The following is a 25,777-nucleotide window of genomic DNA, read 5'->3' on the forward strand; positions in this document are numbered from 1 at the left end:
GTACAGCTGGCCAGGAAAAACAACAGGGGAGAGGGAGGGACTTTCAGGAAGAGAGGGAAACTGAAGGAGAACAACCTCAACCAGACAGGATCTCATTCTCAAAGTTTGCTCTCTCTCTCTCCATGTCTCATTCTCTTTCCAACCCAGAGTGATAAAAGAAAGAAAACAGGGCAGAGAGCAACAGCTCCTGCGTCACAGCATGTAAGAAATGTGGCATAATCAACTGTCAGTGGAGACACTGTTGCTGTTGGGAGTTGGGATGTTTGTTTACAGTAGTGTTATTTTTGTATATTATCATTGATAAAATTACTCCCTTGTGGATTGTGGTTTCCTCTGAGCTTACTTAATCCATTTGGTATATATATATATATATATATAGTACAGACCAAAAGTTTGGATTAAACATTACTATTTTTAATGTTTTAAGTTTGTTCTGCTCATCAAGCATGCATTTATTTTATTTAAAGAAAAAGAAAGAAAATAAATTACTGACCCCAAATTACTGACCAGTAGTGTATATTGTTATTACAAAATATTTATATTTAAAAAAAAAGCTTCTTTTTTTATTTGTATTTTTTTTACTGTTTATTCATCAAAGTATCCTAAAAAAGTATCAAATGTTCTGAAAAATATTGAGCAGCAGAACTGTTTCCAACTTTGATAATGAATCATCATATTAGAATGATTTCTAAAGGATCATGTGACAATGATCCCTAAAAATTCAGCTTTGCATCACAGAAATACATGATAATTTAAAGTATAATACATTTAAAAACAATTATTTGAAATAGTAATAATATATCACAATATTACAATTATTTTCTGTATTTTTGATCAAATAAATGCAGGCTTGATGAGCAGAAGAAACTTCTTTCAAAAACATTAAAAATAGTAATGTTTCCAAACTTTTGGTGTGTACTGTATATACATAGTCATGAAAATAAAGAAAACTCTTTGAATGAGAAGGTGTGTCCAAACTTTTTATCTGTACTGTATATATATATATATATATATATATATATATATATATATATATATATATATATATTGTAACGATAAAACTTTCATAATCATCGGGAAGAAGGAGACTGGAACCGGCGGACAATCAAATATAAACTTTAATAATCAAAATAAACACAAAACAGCGCGTCAGCCCCTCATGGACGACTGACGCACACAAATAAAACCAAAACACAAACTAAAACCCAGTCCTGGTCCTCTCTTGTCCGTCACCGTCGTCGCTCCGGTTTTATATCCCTCCGTGGGACTCGAGACCGGTGGGTCGAGCAGGTGTCGCTCATTTCCCAATCACTCCACCGGCCTCGCTCCTGCTCCAACGTCCCTCGGCCCCGCCCCACTCGTCACATATGTACGTATGTATGAAAACAAAAAAAAAACGTATTCCTGTACTGCAAAAAAAGTATATTATGTAAAATTAAAGTCTCATGTTATTATTTAAAGTGCAGAAAACGTAACACAGCATCTGTGGCACTATCAAAACATTATTCTGTTTGTTTAAACATCCTGACCAGCACAACATAATACATTTTAGCTTGACCAAATAGCATGTGTTTGGGGCAGGACTGTATTTGTTGACCTATGGCAAACAGAGGCAGTGTTATGAAAATAAATACTTCAGCATTAAATTGTAACGAAATGATAAATTGCTGGTAGTTTAGCTATACTTTAATTAAAAGTGTAAATTTATTATACAGTAAAAAGTAATGTACTCCAGCAAAGAGAATCACAATTGAAAAAAACAAAAACAAAAAAACCTACTTACTCTACAGTGAACTTTTTGCTTTTCAAGCAGACTTTGAAATCTCGTCCTCTCATCAAGACAAACAGACTGGTAACCTCATGTGGGCCTCAGCGGTACAATCACAGAAGCTGTGAGAGCGTCTACCGCAGAGCACCTGCCAGCCAAGTCACCAGAATAACAAACAATCTCCTGAGATGGCCTCAACCTTACTCTGAAGAAAAACAGCAGATGACCTCACATGCCAGAGAATGGCTACATTTCCTTTCTGCTTATTCAGCCACAGCACTTGGTGTCCGTTGCCATAATGTAAAGCAATGCTAATGGTTTGGTATGGCAATGCACTACTTCACTAATAGAAGTTTGTGCTGATAAAGGTGTTGGCTTACCTTAGTGAGTGTCTCTGCATACGTTAGGGCCTCTGTATGTTTTTCGAAAAGGTTTGTTAAAAGCAGCCCGCCTCGAGAGGTGGAAATGGGGCCAGAGTGGTAAACACAGCTGTGGCGGAGCTCTATTGTCTTAGCCGCTCATACAGGGCTTCAGGAGAAACACAGAAAACACAAACACTGGACATTCATAAATATCAACTGGAGGATTTGATGCAAGATAATAATACTAGTTACGGCTAGAGAGGTTTTATTGCAAGCTTTCTAGAAAAAAGGATGTTGAGCATATTTCAGGAAGTGTGGGTTCCAGGTGGTGGTTATCATAATATGGCATTTGTTCCCGTATAGTTAGTCAAACACTCCCTTCCTGTCTTCCCTTTCTGTTTTCTGCTGCACTAAAGTCTGCCTGGTTCTTACGATCTAGGAAGACCTCGGGCATCAATCAGTGAATGACCTGATTTTGGATCACAAAAGACACACACACACACACACACACACACATTTAGTGAGATAAAGAGCTTGGATCATCTCTTGCTCAATGTTCCAGACAGACTGTTATGCTGTATGTCTTTGTCCAAGTCCAAAATCAGCACAGCAGAGATTATGCTCACTAAGTATCCATCCACATCCTCTCAGCTGGGATAAACTGCTTATAATATCAGTAAATCATTTATAATGGTTAGTATTCTATAACATGTGGTGTTTGGGATGAACATGTTTCCCTGTCTACACAGTTCTGCTACTTAGGTTCAGCCGGTTGTATAGTTTAGGGTTCATGAGTTAAGTTCTATAAAGGTGAAGCTTATCCAGTACATAGATGGTTCTCTAAATAAACTCAAACATTCGAAAATGTTAACTTTTTTAACTTTTGAAGAAAATGTCACTTGTGCTTGCTAGACTTTTGGTGTGGTGTCCTGGGTGGATGATACGATGTGATTGGTAGGTTTTTTTTGGTTCATTGCAAAAGCACTTGTATTGCTTAGAATGTTTTTGTGGTTGGTAGAGCATTCCTTAACAGTTAGAATGTTCTCAGTTAGGTTGCAGGCTTTTATAAGGTGTTCTGGTTAGTTGCTAGGTTGTTGCTAATTTGTTCTGATTTGTTGCAATTTCACCTCTGTTGCTAAGATGTTGTAGGTGGTTGCTAGGGTATTGCTTAGCAGTTAGGATGTTGCAAGTCAGTTTATAGAGATTTGCTAAGGTGTTCTGGATGGTTGCTTGGATGTTGCTATAGTGTTGACAGGTGCTCTGGTTTGTTTCTAGTGAGTTTTGTGTGGTTAGGCTTTTGGCAGTTAGTAGGGTATTTTGGGTCGTCAATAAGAGGTTGCTTTGAGTTATGTAATAGCAATAGTAATGCACCATAAACATGCCTCAGCCTCTAAAACCTGTTATGACCTCCATCTTGTGTGTTTCTTTCAGTCTAAACAGTGTAATTGTCTCTGCCTCTGGGATTTAAACTAGTAATCCTCCCCTAGCTTCTGTTGGGGGGAGACTCACCTAGTGGGTGGGTATGGAAACAGACAAATGGGGGCTTTCATTAATCTCCTTCACATCAGATCCCTTTAGTATCAGCACAGAGATCAGCTTTTCCCTTCTCAATTACAGACATATCCATTCTCTCACATGACTGCTAATGAAAACCCCAAAACAGGGATTTGTTTGATATTCCACATCACTAAATATATAATCTCTCAGCTAATGTTGTTATCCTGGTTTAATAGGAATTGACATGTGAGGGTATATATATAGTAAATTACGATCTGTAATGTTTTTAATGGTGCTTCTCTCTTCATTATATAAGTTTAATGGATGCACAATGTAGTTGTTCATCCCCAGTAGTGTGTGAGGGCCACCAGCTGGCCCTTCCCTCCATCAGGCATCTAGATTGAGCAGATCAGATGTCAGAGGAATTCCCCTGAGCACTGAGGCCTCTGCCTAATAGTGTAGAGCCTTCATCTACAGTGTCTTGCAGGCATGCAGATCCACTCTGATTGAATTTGAATGCAGTAGAATATAAGTCAGATTGTATTTACATGTTTGTTTGTGTTTATACACATGCCATTGCTAAATGTTTGAGGGCAGTGGTTCTCAAAAATGGATTGCAGCTCTGTTTTGATAGGGTTGCAGACAGCAAGTTTCAGGGGCATTTTGAGGCCATTTCTAAGCATATAAACAGCATTCTGAACACTTATGTCAAATACCTAAATTGTAATGTTAATTTTATTTGCCAAATATTTAGGCTATGTAGGCTAAAATAATTTTGCATATTGCTATGCAATTTTTGGTGATATCAAGGAATTTATTGTTTAATTTTAAGGACACCACAGCTTTAGGCCAACCAAAATGCTAATCGATAACTTTGTGTTTATAAATGGTTTAAATTCCTCTTTAAATGTGCATCGAAGAGAACATATCAGAATTAGCAGGAGCGTTTGCTGTCTGGTATCAATTGTTTCGCTCTTGCACATCCCAGATTTATTCCAGAGGCCTACACTCCGGATACGGCCTGTCTTATGGCAGTCAGAGATCCAAAAAAGTGGATTGTTATGCAATCTGGTGTCAGCCTACACCATGATCCACGAATAAAGTATGCATGTAGCCCAGTTACTCGGTCCAGAGCAGGCTTTTTCCATCCACTGCATATTGAAATAATTAAGAGTATATGGAAGCCGACACTGATCTGTCAAACTTGTGGTTTTTGGAGCAGTCTCAGGGACATTGCTTATTTGGTAATCTCTGAAAAAGTAGGCCATTTGGGGTGAAAAAAATTCACCTTTCCTTTTCATTATGCAACCATTTCAGGGTCAGTAATGTGTTTGAAACAACCATATTTGCTCTTAAAACTTTTCTTAGTTATAATATTTAGGTTCCTTTACATTAACTGATCATATGGTTTGTTAAATGTAAAACTTGTTCATTTAAAGGAATAGTTCACCCAAAAATGAAAATGAAATGGACTCACCCTCAGGCCCTCCAAGATGTAGATGAGTTTGATTCTTCATCTGAACAGAATTGAAGAAATGTAGCATTACATCACTTACTAAAGTGGATCCTCTGCAGTGAATGGGTGCCGTCAGAGTCCAAACAGCTGAAAAAAAAATCACAATGAACATGAATCCTGTCCATCAGTTAATGTCTCATGAAGTGAAAAACTGCATTTCTGTAAGCAACAAATCCATCATTATGATTTGTTAACTTTAAACAGTCACTTATGTGGAAAATATGAGTCCATAATTCATTATAACACTTCCTCAAGAAAAAATACCGTTGTCCTCTCAGATAAAAATCCACCAACATATTTGTTTAGAAATGATATGGACTTTTTGCTTATATTTGATCTGTGCATATTTCTTTCCTGATTCAGATGAGACAACTTTCTCACTGGAGGAAGCAACATTATGTATTATAGACTGTATTTTAGCTGGAAGTTAAAAAGGTCTTAATGATGAATTTGTTTAATTAAAAACATGCAGCTTTTCACTTCACAATGTTTCTTGATGGACTGGAGTGGTGTGTTTTATTGTGATGTTTTTATCAGCTGTTTGGACTCTCATTCTGACGGCACCCATTCACTGTAGAGGATCCAAATAATGTTACATTTCACCAAATCTGTTCCCATGAAGAAACAAACTCATCTACATTTGATGGCCGAAGGATGAGTAAATTGTCAGCTAATTAAAAATTTTGGGTGAACTATTCCTTTAAGAACATGTTTCATTGAAGACATATTTACATTTGTCAAAATGATCCATAAGTCTTTCCTGATGTAGCAGTTGATCTCCACCCACCACAGCCAGATTAATGGCAGTAAACACATGGCCCAGAACACGCTGCTCTATATCACAGGATACAGGCCTGGCTTGTGTTCGTTTGGAACAATTACGGACGTTCAGAATTAAGTGAATCAGTCAACAGTTTCTTCAAACTGCCCCAGTGCTGACTGTGTTCTCTTCCCCTTCATTTGGATCCCGGCCACTTGACTGGCACTCAAAAACAACAGGTTTTTAAAGCTTTGGCAAAAACAAACATGTTTTCCCTGAACGCTATTTATAAGAGTGTTAAGATGACTCAGTAGTGCAGCTGAAATAACTGAACTTTTATGTTTTACATGTTAAAGAACAAGGCAGATGGGACCCCCTCATATTAAAAGACAGTGGGGTACAGAGTTTAACCATACAATAGGGAGTCATTATTTGCAGCAGTTGGATGTGAGTCAGAAATGGAGAGTTTTGCCCCAGATAGTTCAAAAGTTGGAGAAAATATTTTGTGGTAATATTTTGTGTGTGTTACCTAACATTTGCTATTCTTGGCATATCTACTTATGATTGGGTTCATTTTGGACTTATTGCCTCTGCAGACACCATAGTGAACTGTATCTGTCAGATAGACAGTCTGCATTCACTGTTTGAGTTCCCTTACCAAAACAAAACTGTGATGGTATCAGGTAATACCATGGTACTTTGATATACCAAGGTACTGAGGGATACAATATTTATTTACTGTGGAATTACTCTGAAGTACTTGAAGGAATACCATTCCATTAAAAACATTTTAGTCACAGAAACTTAATAACATTGTGTTTTTATATGATTAAAAAGAAAACGAAAAAAAAAAATTAACATTGTCAATTACTTATTGTTTGGCAAATACATTTGCCTTAAATAAAGAAGTTCTTTACTCACACTGTCCTGAGAATAAAATATATAATATACATGATATAATCCTGTGAGGCAGAGATTCTAACCTCTGACCTTTGTTGTGATCTGTGTGCAAAGGTGTAATTTCAAGGGGATTAAGTAACTTCATACTTAATTTTTATGTCGAAAAAGACAAAGGAAGAGATCTTATTAGTTTTAACACTCATTATGAAACATGTTAGCATATGAATACAGTTTTAAGGTTAAGGGACGTTTTAATAGTTTATATAGTATGTTTGCTCCCTCTAGTGGTCATTGTAAGAATAAATGGACTGTATTGATTTCTGCGAAAGATGACCAAACAGCACTTGGTAATCTTCTTTGCAGAAATCAAAACAGTCCATTTATTTTTACAATGACGACTTTATCAATTCAACATTTGCGTTTACCAAAATGTTTAATAAAATAGACAACATATAAAAAATAGGCTAATAATGAAAAAAAAAATAGTCTGCAGCTTTAAGAATTCACCACCTTTCATTACTGTTACTGTATGAAGTATAAGCATACTGAATAATATGAATGAAGAGGCTGGGACATTTTCGAGACTGTGGTGTTTTGTCTGTGGTGGTGTCATGAAGGGGCGGGGAAACCTGTCACACTCCCGTGAAGTTGTCTAGATGATGGGTTTAGAGGCAGGTCCAGTGATTTAAAGTTAACAATGATTTAAGGTCACACAATGGACGTACTTTAGGGAAAATTAAATCAATAAGGCATTACATTTGAATTGATCTGAAATGCTGTGAAACGTGGATTCACATTTCTTTTGAGCAAAAGTTTTTGTGGCGCGTGTTTGACCGGTGGAAAAGCTTTCGGTGGTGAGTAGACCAACGAAATTAGTAATAATATAATATAATATAATATAATATAATATAATATAATATAATATAATATAATATAATATAATGATCAGTTTATATTTTTAATTTGACACTAAAACTACAGATAGTTTTATTTTCACTAGTTAATACAATATATCTCTAGTTTCGTCTCGGTAGAATTTCAGTTTGGTTTAAAGTATTCTGCTTAAATGTAACGATTAATTATGCAAACCACATAAAATATGAACAATCATTTCTAAACAGGATATAACTGGATATAGTGACATGTATGAAGTAATGATGCCTCGCTGTAAAAAAGTTTCTTCTGCACATGACTGACATAAGATATAATCCGATCTGTCCAAGTTCATTTGGTTTACTTGCAGCATTCATTGAAGCGACCTTCCCCAGTACTAAATCATATAGAGAGTGTAATTAGCAATTAAATGCATTTTTTTTTATAAACAACTTCAAGATTTTTGTTCGTCACATACACGATTAGGCTATATAGCGAATATATAACCAGCAGTGAAATTTGAGTAAACATTTCTAGAAAAATTAGATAATGTTTATTTAAGCATTTAAAAATATGATGCCCAGTGTTCATGACTTAAATACTTTTATGAGTGTAATTCTTCTGTATTTAAGCTATAATATATTTTAGTTGGCAAAAAATTATTTTATGAAACTTTCATGTGACGTTTCTTTTTCCCAGTGTAAAAAGTGCATTGGGATGAATGTGATAGATTGTGGTGAATGGTTAGTTTACAGTTTGTCTCTCACATGTTGAATTACTAAATATTCCCTACCCTACTAACTCAGTATGGTTTGCATTTTGAAAAGCATGTTCATCCCCAGTCACTCTGCTTACCCCTATTGACTCCTCTGACACAGTGCACTAGAAATTAAGCTCTACTGTTGTTCTCTTAAAAGGCGTTCAGCACATTAAAAGGCATTCATTGAATTCTGATACAGCATTAGAGGGCTGCAGGCACAACAGCACTTAGTCTAGACTGAACTAGGCACAGAGCAGCTGTCACAGAGCTGTTCAGGCAATAGCAGCATCTAACTTAACCGATATATAAGAGTATGTAAGAATAGTTCATGCACTTATGAGGAAAGACAAAAGCTTGGGGATGAAATTAAGTAATTTAAATGTATGTTATATTTCTCAAACAGCAAGAGATCTTACTCTCTGGATTTTGTTTTAAGGAATGGGTCCTTTGCCCTTACTGTTGTAAAGTGCAAGATGTGAAGAAATGTGTAATGTTTATGTACATAGAATGTATAGAATGTTAGTTAACATGCATCAATCATGGGTTTTATGAAAGAAAAAAAACTAACAAATCCTAATACAAATTACTTTGCAGCTTATTTCTACAGAGATGGGTTTGAGCATTTTGAAAGCAGTTGAGTTGTCAAGTCAGACGTCTTCCACGTACGGTTTCGAAGCTCCAGACCCAGCGGCCTGCTGTTGTTGGCAGCTGGGGAAACCACTTCCTCTTGGTTGGGCTGCATTCTGGTAGAGTACAGGTGATTCATTAAATACATTGCATTTAAATAAATGTATTAAAAAGAGGTCTTCATAAACAACAATATATGTAGGTATAGACTTTATTGTAATGTGTAATTAGAGGTTTTGTAACTTAATTGCATATTATTCATTAGTTTCTCTTATGCGTTTTCTAGAATGTATATCAAACAAACAAAAACAAACAATGTTTTAGCGTACGGATATAGCACAATCATTGTCTGAGATCATCGCAGTTTTGCAACTGCTGTAAGAGGCTGAGATTTGAAATGTTGCATATGTTGATCAGTTTAGATGAATTTGCTAAACTACAGTATGTTGGATTTTTTTTAAATTAGTGTTTTTCTTACTGAGCCTAAACTTTTACCCATTTATGGCAGTTACATGTATCTGACGTATAAGGTATGCAGTATGCACTCAATGCAGATATTTTTTCCCCAAAGGCAAAAACAAAAGGCAAGTGATTTCATGTTGCTTCCAGACAGGAAAGTTCTGTTCATAGTCTTAACCTCCACATGCATCACTGTACTGACAAGTCTTTTCATGCTGAGGAATACTGACATGGTGTAACTCTGTTGCCTGCAGTTTATGTAGTATGATTTTCTTAGCGACACCGGGAGTAATTATCTTTTTAAAATGTTTTTTTCCTACATTAGTTAAAAGATATTCTGTCCATTTCTGTCAGGTGCAGATTCAGCTTGGATCTGGGGAACGGACTGTTTGGTCTGAGAAGGGTATCCCCTTAAATGATCTGACCTGGCGTACCGTAGAACTTCAACACACACAATTCCTTTTGGCTTTCGAGGATGTTTGGATGAGGTTCTGTTCAATGAGCATAGCCTCCTTTCCTCCCTTAGGCCTTACTCTGGAAACAAAATGATTCCTGAAGTGTCACTTGCAGCCCACAGTTTTTAGCCACTATCAATGATTCAATAAGTTTTTTCAGGCTTGTTGCTATCATTAAAATAGGTGTAATGAAGACAGCATTGCGTTCCTTGATGGTCGTCAATGATGGGGCATGGCACATTTTGTGGCTCTATTTATCTCATTTGAATCTTCACTTTACTTTGGGTTTGGAGATGCACAATTCTAGCTTTGGGATAAATACCAGTGTTACAGTTTACTTGATCTTTGTTCCTAGGTGGAGTCGATGTCAGCACTTACAGAGAAGTCCGCAAGTATGGATTGCTCTCTATGGTAGGGAAGCGTATGGGAAGAAGGTCATTTAAAAGCTGTTTTAGGAATATCACGGTCAATTACCAAAGGATGGGCCTTCTGAAAGCATTGGTCATCAAGGATATTTCTGTTGGTTGTGAAACAGAAAAACAGCTTGGACCCAGTACCACAAGTCAATAAGTTAAGATTCTGAAAATATCATAGATGTCCTACCTGGGATGGATAAGATAAATTTCCTTTTATTAAAGGATTTGGAGGTTCTTGAAGGTGGATTGGCAGCACTTAAGTCTAAACACTTTAAGATTAACCTAGAGCTCTGGAAACTTGGAATCCGTCAGTCGCAGATTAGTTTCATGGGCAGCTCCGACTGGATGTTGACCCTGATCTGGGTGAGAACACTTTTGAGTATGCTGGATCTCTGGCTCGGAAAGATTATGTATGTCCATGGAGGATCTGAGGACCTACAGTTGTGTTCAAAATTATTCAACCCCCTTGACTTGCAAGTCAATTTGCTGTGGAGTATAACATTTTATGAAATCAATTTAACAAAGGCATCGGTAAAGTATTAGAGAAAGTTTGTTAATACACTTTTGAGTGATTCTGGGAATGGAACATTGATGAATCATGATAAAATTCGAATTGGCTCTAAACATTCATGTTCAAAATTATTCAACCCCCTTTGTGCAGAATCTTTTATTCTTTAAAATCACCAATAAACGCTGTCTGTAAGTGTTTAGAAGCTTCTGTCACCTCTCTACTACAGTCTTGGCCCATTCCACACCTGAAAAAGCTTTCAGATCACTGATAATCTTTGGTTTTCACATTGCCACTGCTTTCTTCAAATTCAACCAGATATTTGAAATGAGAATTAAGCCTGGAGACTGAACAGATCACTCAAGTACATTCTATGACTGATCCCTGAACCAAGCAGAAGTAGATTTGGATGTGTACTTTGGGATGACTGTCCTGCAGGAAAGTCCATTGATCATCAGCTTTAGTCTTTGAACCAAAGGCATCACAATTCTTGTCAAAATGGCCTGATACTCCAAAGAATCCATGATGTCCTTCATACAGTCAAGATTTCCACTTCCTTCTACAGTAAAGAAACCCCATAACAGGACTGATCCACCTCCAAGTTTGAGGATGGAGATGGTGTTCTTCTGCTTATGAGCTTTGCCTTTTTTGCAGCAGACATAGCGCTGATCCATGGGTCCAAAAAGTTCCAGTTTGGTCACATCACTCCATAAAACATTCCTCCAGAGCTCCACAAGTCTACACAAATGAATTTTATCAAGTTCAAGTTGGCTTTTTGTTCTTCTTGATCAAGAGTGGTATTCATTGAGATGTCTCAACATAAAGGCCATACTTGTCTAGTGATCTTCTTACACACTGCTTTGAAATGGTTTTCCTCCTTTCATCGGGTCATCTTGCAAGTCTTTGGCTGTACATTGCAGGTTTTTTCTCAGTTGCTCTGATTAAACATTTTATGATATTGTGCTTTTTCTTCCACAACCTCAAAGATTTTCTGGTAAAACACACTTTAAGCTAAGGAATAAGGCTGAGAGCTGTGTCTCTAGGAACTCTCAATGTCTTGGAAATCATCATATAGCCTTAGCCTTTCTAAAGTAATACAATATTTCTTCTCTTTTGCTTTTGTGAGATCTCTGTTGACATTTTTGCTACTTAACTTCAATACATGCATGGGCCAAACTGTATGTGTGACAGCTCAAGCTAATTCTGTTTTTAATAGAGTTTCTAAAAGCTTAATTGTGTTTTGAGACTGTTTTATTCCCCACCATGCAAATAAGTGATTTAAAAACAGCAATGTTGAATAGGGGTTGAATAATTATGACATAGCAGTATTATTAAAAAATCTTATAACTCAAATATATTACATTATACATTGACAATATCACTTTTAATATGCCAGTGAACTGTTATAGATGCAAGTTTTATTATATCCTGGATCTTCAGAAAAGCTTGTATTTGTAAAGGTTGTCAACCCTGACAGTAACTCCACAAACCTGATGTTCTCAGTCCTTGGAAACCCGAATGCTGGTTCAGGCTTTCCAGAGATAGAGGAACACTTTGACATGCACTTTTTCCAGAAGTTGTTTTTGATTAGAGTACACTGGATTCATTAAATCACCCGAAATAAGGTGGAGATAGATGGTGAACAGAAAATCACATAGACAACTTAACAATTTCATGTTTTTACCAAGAGTGCAAGAATTTGGGAAAATTACCTTCACATTTGTTTATTGGACATTACCAAAGAAAGGACATCTCGATTATATGATTTTAAAAAAGAACTCTACTTTCAGTCAAGATGACATTACTGATCACAAATTGCAATATGAGCTCTTAGAAAGGCCACACGATGATACAAGGGACATGTTTCACTTACAAGTATTCTCGAAATTTGCCATGTTTATTTATAGAGGAACACATCTTGTATGTCCATGATGATATAGAAACCACCCATGATGCATTTACATTCCTGGCCTCTATCGGCTCTCTGAGAAATAAGACCCGAGGCACGGAGGGCATATTTAATATTTCCATCCAGTTGGTTAAGAAACTCATCCGTGTTGTGGATAGTTTTCCATGTGATGCATGACAGCCAGAGGTTACTTACTCTGTAAGATTTGTGCTACCATGATGCTGACTCAGACTTTGATGACAAAGATCTGCTTTATACCAGACAAAAGATCCCTATTGGTGAGCTTTATCAATTCCATCAGAAAGACTTAGAAGAGAGTGCTGTTCATTCACAAAGGGGTAAGTTATGGATGATTTGTCCTCTTCATATCTGAAGGTGTAACCGAGGGGTCTCTTTATGGACGAATTAAACACTCAAGGATCCCTGGTGTCCCAATTCCATCTTTCACAAGAGCTCAAGTGTGTTTCTGTTCTTCAATTGTTTACTTTGTTTCTCTTTACTCCAACACAACAAAGGTTAAAACAAGGCAATACATTTATCACTCTTTATTTAAGTAAATTAAATACGTATATATCATCGTTATGAAAGGATAACATTCACTATTAATGTGTTCACTAGTAGTTTTTATAATAAAAAAGAATTGTACACTTTCTTTTGCCACAGCACAGACTGAACATGGATACATATTGTATATCCGTTATGGAAGTGAGACCGTGACTGATAATTTTACGGTCGTGACCAATATTACAGATATCAGGAAGCAAAGCTTGCCGTTTGTGGTTTATGTCAAAATAACAGCCATAATTGATGACCCTCCAATTGTAACTGTCAACGGGATTCTCAAGGTGAGGTTTTTCCTTTAAGTTAATATGTATTCTACTCATATGTCTAGTATTGAAATATATCCTATCATATATCATATGTGAAATTCATTTTTAAGTTATATAAAACAAACATAAAACAAATAGCACACCAAAACAGTAAAACACGACTGCAACTTGTGTTTTTCAAATGACAGATTTTATCTTCTTCCCACAGACCCAACAAATTTGTGCACTATTACTAAAATAGTGGTACATTCAACTAATACAATTAGTAAAACAAACAAAACAAAACAAACAAAACACTGGTTAAACCAGCTTAAACTATGTAGGCCTAGACTTTCAATACACACACACACACACACACACACACACACACATATATATATATATATATATATATATATATATATATATATATATATATATATATATACAGGTCATTCTCAAAAAATTAGCATATTGTGATAAAAGTTCATTATTTTCCATAATGTAATGATAAAAATTTAACTTTCATATATTTTAGATTCATTGCACACCAACTGAAATATTTCAGGTCTTTTATTGTTTTAATACTGATGATTTTGGCATACAGCTCATGAAAACCCAAAATTCCCATCTCAAAAAATTAGCATTCAATTCATCCGACCAATAAAAGAAAAGTGTTTTTAATACAAAAAAAGTCAACCTTCAAATAATTATGTTCAGTTATGCACTCAATACTTGGTCGGGAATCCTTTTGCAGAAATGACTGCTTCAATGCGGCGTGGCATGGAGGCAATCATCCTGTGGCACTGCTGAGGTGTTATGGAGGTCCAGGATGCTTCGATAGTGGCCTTAAGCTCATCCAGAGTGTTGGGTCTTGCGTCTCTCAACTTTCTCTTCACAATATCCCACAGATTCTCTATGGGGTTCAGGTCAGGAGAGTTGGCAGGCCAATTGAGCACAGTAATACCATGGTCAGTAAACCATTTACCAGTGGTTTTGGCACTGTGAGCAGGTGCCAGGTCGTGCTGAAAAACGAAATCTTCATCTCCATAAATCTTTTCAGCAGATGGAAGCATGAAGTGCTCCAAAATCTCCTTATAGCTAGCTGCATTGACCCTGCCCTTGATAAAACACAGTGGACCAACACCAGCAGCTGACATGGCACTGACATGGTACTTTGGACCACTGAGCAACAGTCCAGTGCTGCTTCTCTGCTGCCCATTTCCTGCACACGCCTGTGCATGGCGGCTCTGGATGTTTCTACTCCAGACTCAGTCCACTGCTTCCGCAGGTCCCCCAAGGTCTGGAATCGGTCCTTCTCCACAATCTTCCTCAGGGTCCGGTCACCTCTTCTCGTTGTGCAGCGTTTTTTGACACACTTTTTGCAACTGAGGTGCCTTGATACAGCACTCTGGGAACAGCCTATTCGTTAAGAAATTTCTTTCTGTGTCTTACCCTCTCGCTTGAGGGTGTCAATGATGGCCTTCTGGACAGCAGTCAGGTCGGCAGTCTTACCCATGATTGTGGTTTTGAGTAATGAACCAGGCTGGGAGTTTTTAAAAGCCTCAGGAATCTTTTGCAGGTGTTTAGAGTTAATTAGTTGATTCAGATGATTAGGTTAATAGCTCGTTTAGAGAACCTTTTCATGATATGCTAATTTTTTTAAATAGGAATTTGGGGTTTTCATGACCTGTATGCCAAAATCATCAGTATTAAAACAATAAAAGACCTGAAATATTTCAGTTGGTGTGCAATGAATCTAAAATATATGAAAGTTTAATTTTTATCATTACATTATGGAAACTAATGAACTTTTATCACAATATGCTAATTTTCTGAGAAGGACCTGTATATATACATAATAGTAAAAAATATTTAACCTCAACTGACAAAACATGAGCAAAACTGACATCATCACGGTTCTTTCATTAGGTGTGGGAAGGTTCTGTGAAAGAGATAACCACTGTAGATCTCAGTTCTGAGGATCCAGATTCTCCTCCCGAGAGCCTAGAATTAATAATCACTAAACCAAGTAATGGGCATCTAGCCCTGAAGAGCGCCCCCTCCAGGCCTGTTATTAACTTCACCCAAGAGCATATCCATCATGGCCAGCTGGTGTTTGTACATAAAGGTTAGTTTACGTTATTAAGTGCTCATAAGATTTGATAATCGATTTTTCATGATCCTTTCAGTAGGTTTGTGTCCTGTCAGGAGGATTTCACATTCAAGTCAACGATGGGGCGAACTTTGCTCCAAGGCAAATCTTCAATGATGCAGCCAAATCTCTGGTGTTCATCAAAAATCAGGAGCTCAACGTTTTCCCAGGACTTTTTGTTGTTGCTTTCTTCAAGTAAAACTCAAGTGTTATTTTGTACTAGTACAAATGTAGTGCTGTTAATATTAAAAATTATAAACCTTTTAGTTAAAAGGCGTTAGTAAGGGTGACTTATACATGGAGCGATAGGGTAGCAAAAGAACAAAATATTGTAGCAGAGTGAAGAAGCTGGACTGAATTGTAAGAAGTAAAGATCAGACTAGCCTAAATATTAAAACAGTAATGGTACATTATACTGGTACATGATACTGTGATGTATTTCCTGTATCCTTCTACAGGTTCTTCAAAGTTAATTACAGAGGATGAGCTGCTGATAACCACAAATGACTTTGATGATATTTATGGGAATCACACTATCACGTATATTGTGACCTCACCTCCAAGATTTGGCAGCCTGATGTGAAAAAAAGATGAAGAAATCTCATCCTTCAACCAAAACATGGTATTTATGAAATCTGCATATGCGTTTAGTTGGCCGATGTTAAAATGTGTTCTTCTTTTCAAAAGTATGTTCACATGGATATGTTATTTAATTCCAGAGAAGAACTGGTGCATTGCTAAAATAAACTAAAATGTTCTACCACAGATGTCATCCAGCATAGACGTTTTGAAGATATATATTATTTCAGGGTTGCTTTTTCCTTGTCAAAACAATTCAGCATAACCTAAAGTTGTTCCCAATATGTACTGTGTTATATCTGTAGGGCCAACAACTTTAACAAGTTTGCACATACCTTCTGCATGTCATTGTCATGATGTCATCACCAGCCCATATCTGTAGCCCAAATAAATGTATTTTTTGGCATCACAATTTTTGTTTGGCAGTTAGAAATTTCTTCTTGCATGTTATCTTAGCCAACTATACAAAGGAAATGTTAGAACATAGTGCCTACACTTCCCCATCTCCTTCTGACTTGTTCTTTAAGCTGGTTTATTTTTAAAATGTGATATTAAATCGCATTTATCCACTTTTTTTTCCTGAACTCGCAAGTTTCTAGTCAAATTAACATATTTTCTGAGCTGATAATATAACGTTAAACCTATGGAAATGGTTTTAAAAGGCACATTGTGCCATAGTTTCATGACTTTACAGTGTCACAATGCCCATCTTTTTGCAATAACTCAACTGTCATAGTTAAATAATTGGGTAGATGAAATGAAATGGTGTGAGGTTAGCTGGACTGAAAACACATGAGCAAACATATCCTACATACAGCTCCCGATTGGGGCGAAGTTCATGGGATTCTGTACAAAAAATTATAAGAGCACACATTATTTTATAATTTTACACACAGTATTTTAACTTGGGCACTATAAGCCATGCTAATGTTTTTTATGCCAGCATTTATCATAAAATGCAAGGCATACACTGCCAGACACGGACAGAATTGCTTTTGTGCAAAACAAGTACTTCCTTAAGATTTCTTCCTTAGGAATTCCTTAAGATCAATGCTGTTACAGTGGCAGACAACAACAGCACAGCTGAACCCTGCACACATTTTTATATTTGCACGTGTCCTTGGATCCTGAGAATCTTTATGTGGAGGACCAAGACACTCCACCTGAGGAGCTTTTTTATACTGTAATCAGCCAGCCCAAAAAATGGCTTCCTTGCCTTTGGATGGTCAGCTCAATAAGACTGTCAGCACCTTCACCCAGGCTGCTGTAAATCATGAAAGGTTGCACTTTGTAAAAAAAGGAAACTCTAATCGGGGTCATCTACTTCAGCATCACTGATGGATTCCACAGACCACTCTACAAGCTCTTCAGTGTAGAGGTAGAGAATATCACCATCAGTGTGGTCAACAACACTGGATTGACTGCTGCAAGGCCAGACCACAGTGACATTTGAGAACCTAGCAGTAGTGACCAATGAGAGACATGCATCCATTAAGTATTCAGTTACAAGCCCACCAAGTCATGGGAGTGTCATGGTTCTCATGGATCCCAGATGGCATCCCAGTGAAGCTAAGAAAGGACGTCTTGGATGCAACGGAATTGGCCACCCTTGGTGCTAGCGATCCCATCTTTGAAATCCTCGAGCCACCAAAACATGGCAAGCTATAGTCAAAGTCACATTTGACCTTGGAGGAGCCTCTCACTCGGTGTAGTCCTTCTCGTTCAGGGATTCGGAACCAGGCAGAGTGGCTTTTGAGGAAAACATCAACTTCCGTGACATGTATGACAATACAACAGCTGCCAGGTACAATGTCACAACAGTCCATCCACTTAATGACTCATTTTTGCCAATGTCCAGCCTGCCAAGGGCGAATTTGTGTACATAGTATTACCTTATGATCCCATTAAAGGTAAGCATTTACTTTCAGAGCCGACCAAGTTGCCAACTTTGAACAATTTTACCAGCAATACCATCCCTTTAACGAAACCTACACTGGGTTTGACTCAACTCTTTTTATCACATCAAGATGTTGCTTGAACCAACTTTGTGAACTATCACTGTGCATGACCATCATCTGAGCCAAATCTAGGCATTAATGGCAGAAGAAAGTTAGTTTCATACAATACACTGAGAAATTTAAATATCTAATCATACTCTTTTTGGAATTTGGTTTTTTAAAGTCTCTTGGCTTAGTATCAAGGTAAAGATCACCAAGTAACTATAATTTTAACATTCATTTTTTATGTTGGTCCTATTGTTTTAGTTTTGTCCTGCCACAGCTCAGATGTTTTGTGGTTTTGATCGTTTGTTTTAGTTTAGTTTTGTTTCACAAACCCAGAAAGCCACAAAATCTTATTACACGGTCAGAATATTTTGCACTGACATTTTCCATTATACATTAGCAATAATATACTCCATTTATGGGAAGATGAGGGGACTACCCCAGTGACAAACAATGGGTTTTTGCAATGGGCTACAAATAGAATTTTTTAGAGAGCAAACACCATATATATAATATATATTTTCAAGTGTTTACATCAAATGTTCTTGGTTTTATAAAATTCTGATATAGGTCATTTTTCTACTTAAGCCTTCATGTAGTAACAATACATTATTGTTTTAATGATTATAGGATTGCTTAAATAATAAAGCATTGTTATTACATTTAAGCCTACAGGTAAGTAGAATTAGACAAGGTAAAGTTTTATTATTCAGTTTATTTGTACTTGTATGAAGGTACTTCTAAAAAAAATAACTAAAAATAATTTCCTCTTTAAATATAAAAAAAACACTATAGATCTATGCTTTAACCTAATGCCTTATGTTTATTTATATGGTAACATTTGCTGTAGAAAGTCTGAAGTCTGTCAGAATGTAATGAAATTGTACTGAAACTACTCAAAGGTGCTTTTTAAAGAAGTGTCTGAATGTAAAAATATTATGCTGACCACAAACACAAATCTTCCCTTAAAAATATTGCACCACGATTTTTACATTCCTTGCAAGGTTGCATTAGCAGGATATGCAACAGATATGTGTTGCTATTGAAAGATGAATAATTGTGACATCTTCTTTGCTTAAATGATGAATATGCTTCAGACCCATCTCTTTTGAATAATTTTATAATGTGAAAGTGAAATATGACAATCTGTATTTGTTATCTTGTAATTTACTATGGGCTACAGATTTATGAATGTTTACATGTAGACCCTATGTGTGTATTTATGTCTGTGTGACAGATAATTGTTATCTGAGTTTAGATATGTTAACGTCAAAATTATTGTCACTACATGTATAAATCTGAAAGTTACTGCTTTTTCGATAATCCTTTTGAAATATAACAAGTAAATATTTATGATTCACACAGTATACAACACATTAGTGTAGTTATGCATTGCATTACATTACTGACAATTAATATTGCACCAACTATTAACTGGTTCAGAAAAACACAATAACAGTTAAGTCCTTCTTTTCTTCTTTGTTTTTTAACGCAATAAGCGTGGGCTTGTTAGTGATCAGGGTGTGCAAATAAATTCTTCATGATTAAGGACCTGAGTGTGTGGAAAGAGAAGCCTAACTTTAGCTCTGATGAATAATTCAAACGCAGTGAGAGATTGACTGCTCCAGACAGCTCTGTTTTTTTTTTTTGTCCTAGTAAGCACAGAAACTTATAATGGTACAGTCTCCTTCAAGAGGTAATTTGATTGGAGCTCTGAGGGCTGAGCATGCTACTCTTCATTGATAGTTGATTATTTTTCCACTTTTATTCTTTTTCAAATGGTTTTTTAGGTGATGGACCTCTTAACGAGTAAAACAAAAATCGCATAACCCCTAACAACCCAAATCTCAGGTGCGGCTCTCATTGCTCACCCTTTGCTTTTGTTCTTCTTTGAAATTAACTAGATGACTGCTTTTCCTGAATTTACACAAGCCAAATATTTGCAAGCTAAAAATCTGGAAGGTACTTTAGCATACATTGACGTGTTACATTGAGTTACATTATCAAAGTGAGTCAGTTTGTCAAAATGTATCTTAACACAAACAGTTGATTGTTGTATTACTCATAATTCATTGTTAAGAGTTGATTATTTAAATGTTTCTTCTTTTTGTTAAATACATATTTCAATTTAGGTCTGTTTTGTTAAACCAGCCAATAACAACTGGAAGATCGCTGGGAATCTTTCATGAACCACCACTGGTCCAGAGTTTGAGAACCACAGTTCCATTTTTAAGGTTTCACTTCAATTTTTGTTCCTCATACAGCTGGTATTGGTCTTCTTGAGCTCTTAAAATAAATCCACTGAGCTCTCATTTGCTGTAGTAAAACTAACAAAAATACTTATGCTGTAACATGGAAGAAAACATCTAAACTGAATAATGAAAGTGCTAGTACAGTAGTACCGTGAGTGATCCCCTCTGCCTCGTCTGGAATGTCCTCTAGATAAGGAGGATTCAGCCCATGTTTTCTAGGTCATTGTTCCTTTGCACTTCTCCTCCAGGGCTGAGAAAATGTGTCTTGTCTTTCTCTTGCAAACTCTTAATGTGAAACAGACACAGGCCTCTCCCTCAGAGCAGATTAGATAAAGGTTAACAAAAGTGTAACTTGACAAGGATCATAAAGAACCATACTTGACAGACCGACACAATAAGACATTCAAATGCATAATGTATTTTTATATCTGTATTAAAATTCACTGGAATCAGAGGAAAGTTCAAAAGACATGAATGCCTTCAAATCTTTTCTTATTTAACATCACCCCAGGTCCAAGTCCATGCAATGAGTCCACTAATAAAGAGCATTTCAGTACAGGCACACAATTATAAGTGAGTACGGTAATCTATGTAGTTTATATCGACTACTTCTAAAATGTAAACTTAAAATTGTGGTTATGTTTCAAGGGTTTCAACTCAAATCAGTTATGACTTATGTGTATTCATATTATATGGTATTTTACTAATTAATAATGAAGTCTACATTTTCAGGACAATTATCAATTTCTGGCACGTTTTTGTTCTCAAAGTCACCTCAAACACTCCTACAAGACAATAAGTGTATTTTCATGTATCTATAATAAAAAGGGCTGCTTATTTATTTTTGTATTTCAGTTCTCTGACAAAAGTTCGGGAATGTTAGCTCCTAAGCTTGATCATACATGTCAAAGGCCTCCTCCAACTTGCCTGTGATCTTCTGAAAGAAGCTGATCTGCTGCCGTAAGAAATGCTGCATCTGTGCTTTGAAGTCGCGCACACGAATGCGATGAAAGTGCTGGATCTCAGCTAGCGTAGCGCAGGAGATGATGTTGCAGCGGTCGTGAACGCCTCCGCTTGCATTGACGTCTTTTTCCTCGCCGTGTTTCTGGCTCTCCTTGGCCTTAGTGAGGGCTCCTGGTGAAAGACAGAAGTGGACACAAAGGGAAAAACAAGGAAAACAGTGGTTAAGCTAGAGTATTAAAGTCTATTACATGGAATCACGTGTGCAAACACACACACACACACACATATACACTCTTTGAGAGCATTTTCATTTTTAACACATTTAAGAGATAGTTCACCCAAAAATTTAAATTCTGCCATTAACTACTCACCCTCAAGTCGTTCCAAAATCCATAAGACCTTCATTTATCTTCATAACACAAATTAAGATATTTGTGATGCATTCCGAGAGCTCTTTGACCCTTACTGTCTATGGGAGGGTTAAAGAGCTCTCGGAATGCATCAAAAATATCTTAATTTGTGTTGTGAAGATGAATGAAGGTCTTATGGGGTTTGGAACGACTTGAGGGTGAGTAGTTAATGATAGAACTGTCATTTTTGGGTGAACTATACCTTTAAAAAGCAAGCTCCGACCAGTCAGGCTTCTGATTTATGGCTTACAGCTCTCTTTGGAATTTCTCAAGGAGAAATCAATATTCCCTGTGCGCTTACATACTTACTTTCTAATTGCATGTTCCTGGTCTTAATGCACATGACTCAGTTCATTAGTATTCCAAATAATAAAAAAGTATGGCATTGGATTCTTGTATCAAAATGTAATAACTTGCTCTGCCTCCGAAAATAATTTCCTGTCTTCATCTGACAAATACCTTTTGTTTTTCAACCCCTCCCCTCCAACCGGGCTCCATTCTGATATGTAACACCTACTTTTCACAATCCAATCAATTCCAGATGGAAAAAAAAATCCTGGTCTACATTTTTTCTCTCCAAATCTCATTTCACTCTGCGATATTTCTGATTACGGAAATAGAATAAGTTCTGAATGTAGTTTCACAGTGGCTTTAAGAAGACAGTCACATACAGTACATCAAATGTTCAGCTAAAAAAATTGTTTCTACATCCGAGGCATCAGGATAACTATGTCTCTGTGTTAAAATGTGGTGTAAGCATTCACAGCCACCCTGTGCTGGGGCCCTAACCTTAGGATTAGAGCCTTCAAAACAAAAGCTTTCCCAGCATCAGATGTTTTATGCAGACTGGCGATTTCTCTTTCAAAATCGCATTAACTATTTGCGTCATATAAAGCCAGAGATATGATTCTACAGAAAAGGATGACATAAGTCTATTTTATGTCACAGTAAAGTAAAAATAGATTAGACCAAAGGGATGTGGGAGTGACAACAGGGCTGGCATCATTCCACCATACTAACATTTCAAGCTACGAGAGCCAGCAGGCCTCATATGCTATCTCTCTCTCACACCAGGAAGAAATCAGGACGTCATTTGACATACTGCCGAGAACCTATTGCTATATGGCGCAAAAAGTTAAGAAAAGCAAATCCATTTTACATCAGAAGCTTATATTTTCTAGAAAGCCACCCATCTATTTCAGTATGAATAAGATGCTTGTTTAATTTCAAGAAATAGCAGTTTATGATTCTGATTTAGGTTTCCACTTAAATATTAACTTGACATATGGTGGCGTCACTTGTTTAAGCTGATGGCATGTACATAAACTACTGACTTACTGACCTAAATCCATATTTTATGGCATGCCATTCTGACAAGCAGTATTCGAGCAAACACGAGAGAAAAATCCCAAACCTTTCTGAACATGGATAATGTCTGGAAAGTTTGCAAGGTGGCCCTGGTAAATCGCTAAAAGATCGCAAATTGGCTCCAAATCCTGACGGGGCTGCTCTGCAAAGTAATCCCCAATGGTCTCGTAGACGTCTCCCGTGTGAACCATGGCCTTGTTTAATGGAGCTGCATATGCTTGCTGGTCGAATTCAAAAGCCTCACTCAGAAGTCTGAAAGCCTGTCCAACCCTCTGATATTCCTTTTTAAAACCAGTCATCTGCTTTCTGGCAAATTCATTAAGAGTGACATTGAGCTGTATGATGTTTTCGTCCATTTTTTTGGTGAACGCTTTGAAACCATCTATGTTGGATTCCACCTCTTGCAGGTCAAGCGGTAAAGCTGGAGGACAGATAGTGAGGAAGAAGTTAGCACCGACTAGGTAGTCCTTCTCAGCTTTTCGCTTGCCTTGCTTCCATGATTTTTCGTCATTGGTGCTGCAGGTGAGAAAATGCTGGAAAACGTCGCACGTGGATAAAATAGGATGACTTGTCATGTGATTCATCCACCATATTAAACCTTTTCTCCTCTTTGAAATGAAATCCTCTTCGAATCGACCCGTGGCTTGTTTCTCAGGCAAGTGAGGAACCGAAATGACAGGGAATTTTTCTACAAGCCGTGCATAAAGCCAGTCAAAGTGCTTGTATCTTCTATTCACCTGGATTTGAGTATGACTAGGCGTGAGTCCGTAGGACATATAGCTCTTCATGCCTTTGAATTTGGTCTGTTTTGTAGGATCATCGATAGAGCAAGTGAATGGATACGGGTTCTCTTGCCATTCAGGACCGTACTGGCCCATAGCCACAAATATTTTGTCTCCATCTCTAACCAAACCTGAAGCTTCCCCCAAAACGAATGCCTCACCGCCCGACTTTACAAAGGTGGAAAACCTATTGAGATTTTTCCCAACTGTTCCTGTGCTTTTGGACTGCTGCGCACTTCCACGTCGAGAAGCTGGGGTGCTTGTCATGGGATATCCCGTTTGAGCACTCGCGCGTTTTTCAGGTGTTCCCCCGTGTTCATCCGCCGTTCCGCTGTCATCCCAGTCATCGTCCCAATCCTCATCACTTCCCTGGCTCGTCTGAAAACTGTGTCGCTGTTGCTGAAGATGTCCCTGGTAAACAGCAGAATGAGTGGGAGTCGATTCATTTGAGGTGTCCCTCCTCTGAGGACTAGTTTGTCGGTAATAGTGCTGACTGGCGGATGTCCCGTTACCGTGTAGTGATGTGTCAGTCTTTATAATCTCCACGTATGATGCGGGGAAGAGCCCCGTCTCCCCTCTGCTGTTCGTGCCCTCCAACCAACCATCGACGACCTCTTCACTACTCAACGTTAGAAGCTCACTCTCTGTCACAGAGATCTCGCCGGGGTTTTCAGAGATAAAGTCGTATAAAGCTCTCGCTCTGAGCGCCATAGTTGTGTGGAAACGCTTTGTAAACTCAGTTTACAAAGTTTCAACAAACTCTCCTCCGCGCCGTCCCGTTAAATCAACCTCTTCAGGAATTTTCCCCTTTTGTTTTCTACCAAAATACGTCTGAAGACATAACCCTGTAAAAACAGTTGGGAAATCCTCTCAGAAGAGTGTTGAAAAGGTGGGTTTTGTGTGCGCCTGCCTCTCGTCGCTGAATGCGCTGCGGTCCGGGGCAGAATAATCGAGGGTGGAGCCAATCAGAATAATCACCCCGGGGTCACGAATAAACCCTTCTGCCCCTGCACAGAGCAACTTCACTTACTGTAACCAGCACAGTCTCATCTAGTGTTATCTTTCAAGTCATTATATGTTGTTGTTATGAACGCATTTTACTGCATTTTATAATAACCTTGTTATTAATCATAGCTACTATAGTGTTCAGTATCATGCTCATTAATATTTCTTAAACAAGTTTAAACGTGTAATGTAAAATTACTCTTAACTGAAGTGTAGCCTATTTTTCTCTTGTGCTTTGTAAAAAAAAAAAAAGTATTTCATAGTTTACTTAGCCCGGATTTGGTGTTAAGAAGATAACGTGTCGATTAAAAAGATTACTAACATGATTGCCTGAAAGTTGCTAAAGACCTAAACTTCCATACAAGTCACTGTGCCGAAAATAATCTAATCTTAAATAGACATGTAAAATGTAAAATAAAAGCAAATACTTCTCAAGCTTCCTAGAGGTATGGGTTGAAAAGGCACCAAACTGACATCAGAATTGACGTCAAATATGCAAATCAAGCTGAAAAAAACTTGACATGATGTTGATTTGATGTAAATTGAATGTCAAACATACTGGAATACACATTAAAATAATTTAAGAGTGTGGTTTCCTTCCTGTTTTAACCCAATTACCACTGGAAGAAATTGCTGTCCAA

General features: G+C 37.2%; 1 protein-coding gene and 1 pseudogene across 1 annotated transcript; one reads left to right on the forward strand and one right to left on the reverse strand.

Annotated features, from left to right (window-relative positions):
* Positions 1–1,469: 1,469 nt before the first annotated feature.
* Positions 1,470–25,068, reverse strand: LOC113054091 (sorting nexin-18-like). The gene is made up of 5 exons (XM_026219406.1): positions 23,396–25,068; positions 20,759–21,742; positions 2,149–2,296; positions 1,784–1,973; positions 1,470–1,597 (listed from the first exon to the last, which is right to left on the reverse strand). Exons 1-2 carry the CDS (start codon positions 24,840–24,842, stop codon positions 21,495–21,497), a joined length of 1,695 nt encoding a protein of 564 aa, XP_026075191.1. The 5' UTR covers positions 24,843–25,068; the 3' UTR covers positions 1,470–1,597; positions 1,784–1,973; positions 2,149–2,296; positions 20,759–21,494.
* Positions 7,133–18,944, forward strand: LOC113053890 (chondroitin sulfate proteoglycan 4-like; annotated as a pseudogene).
* Positions 25,069–25,777: the final 709 nt, after the last annotated feature.

This window comes from Carassius auratus, chromosome 35, assembly GCF_003368295.1.
Source record: "Carassius auratus strain Wakin chromosome 35, ASM336829v1, whole genome shotgun sequence".
NCBI lineage: Eukaryota > Metazoa > Chordata > Actinopteri > Cypriniformes > Cyprinidae > Carassius > Carassius auratus.

Excerpts from the sequence above, each read along its gene's own strand:
- LOC113054091 (XM_026219406.1), bottom strand. The coding sequence starts at position 24,842 with ATGGCGCTCAGAGCGAGAGCTTTATACGACTTTATCTCTGAAAACCCC. Across the intron at positions 21,743-23,395 it reads CATTATCCATGTTCAGAAAG|GAGCCCTCACTAAGGCCAAG; the intron begins GTTTGGGATTTT and ends GTCTTTCACCAG.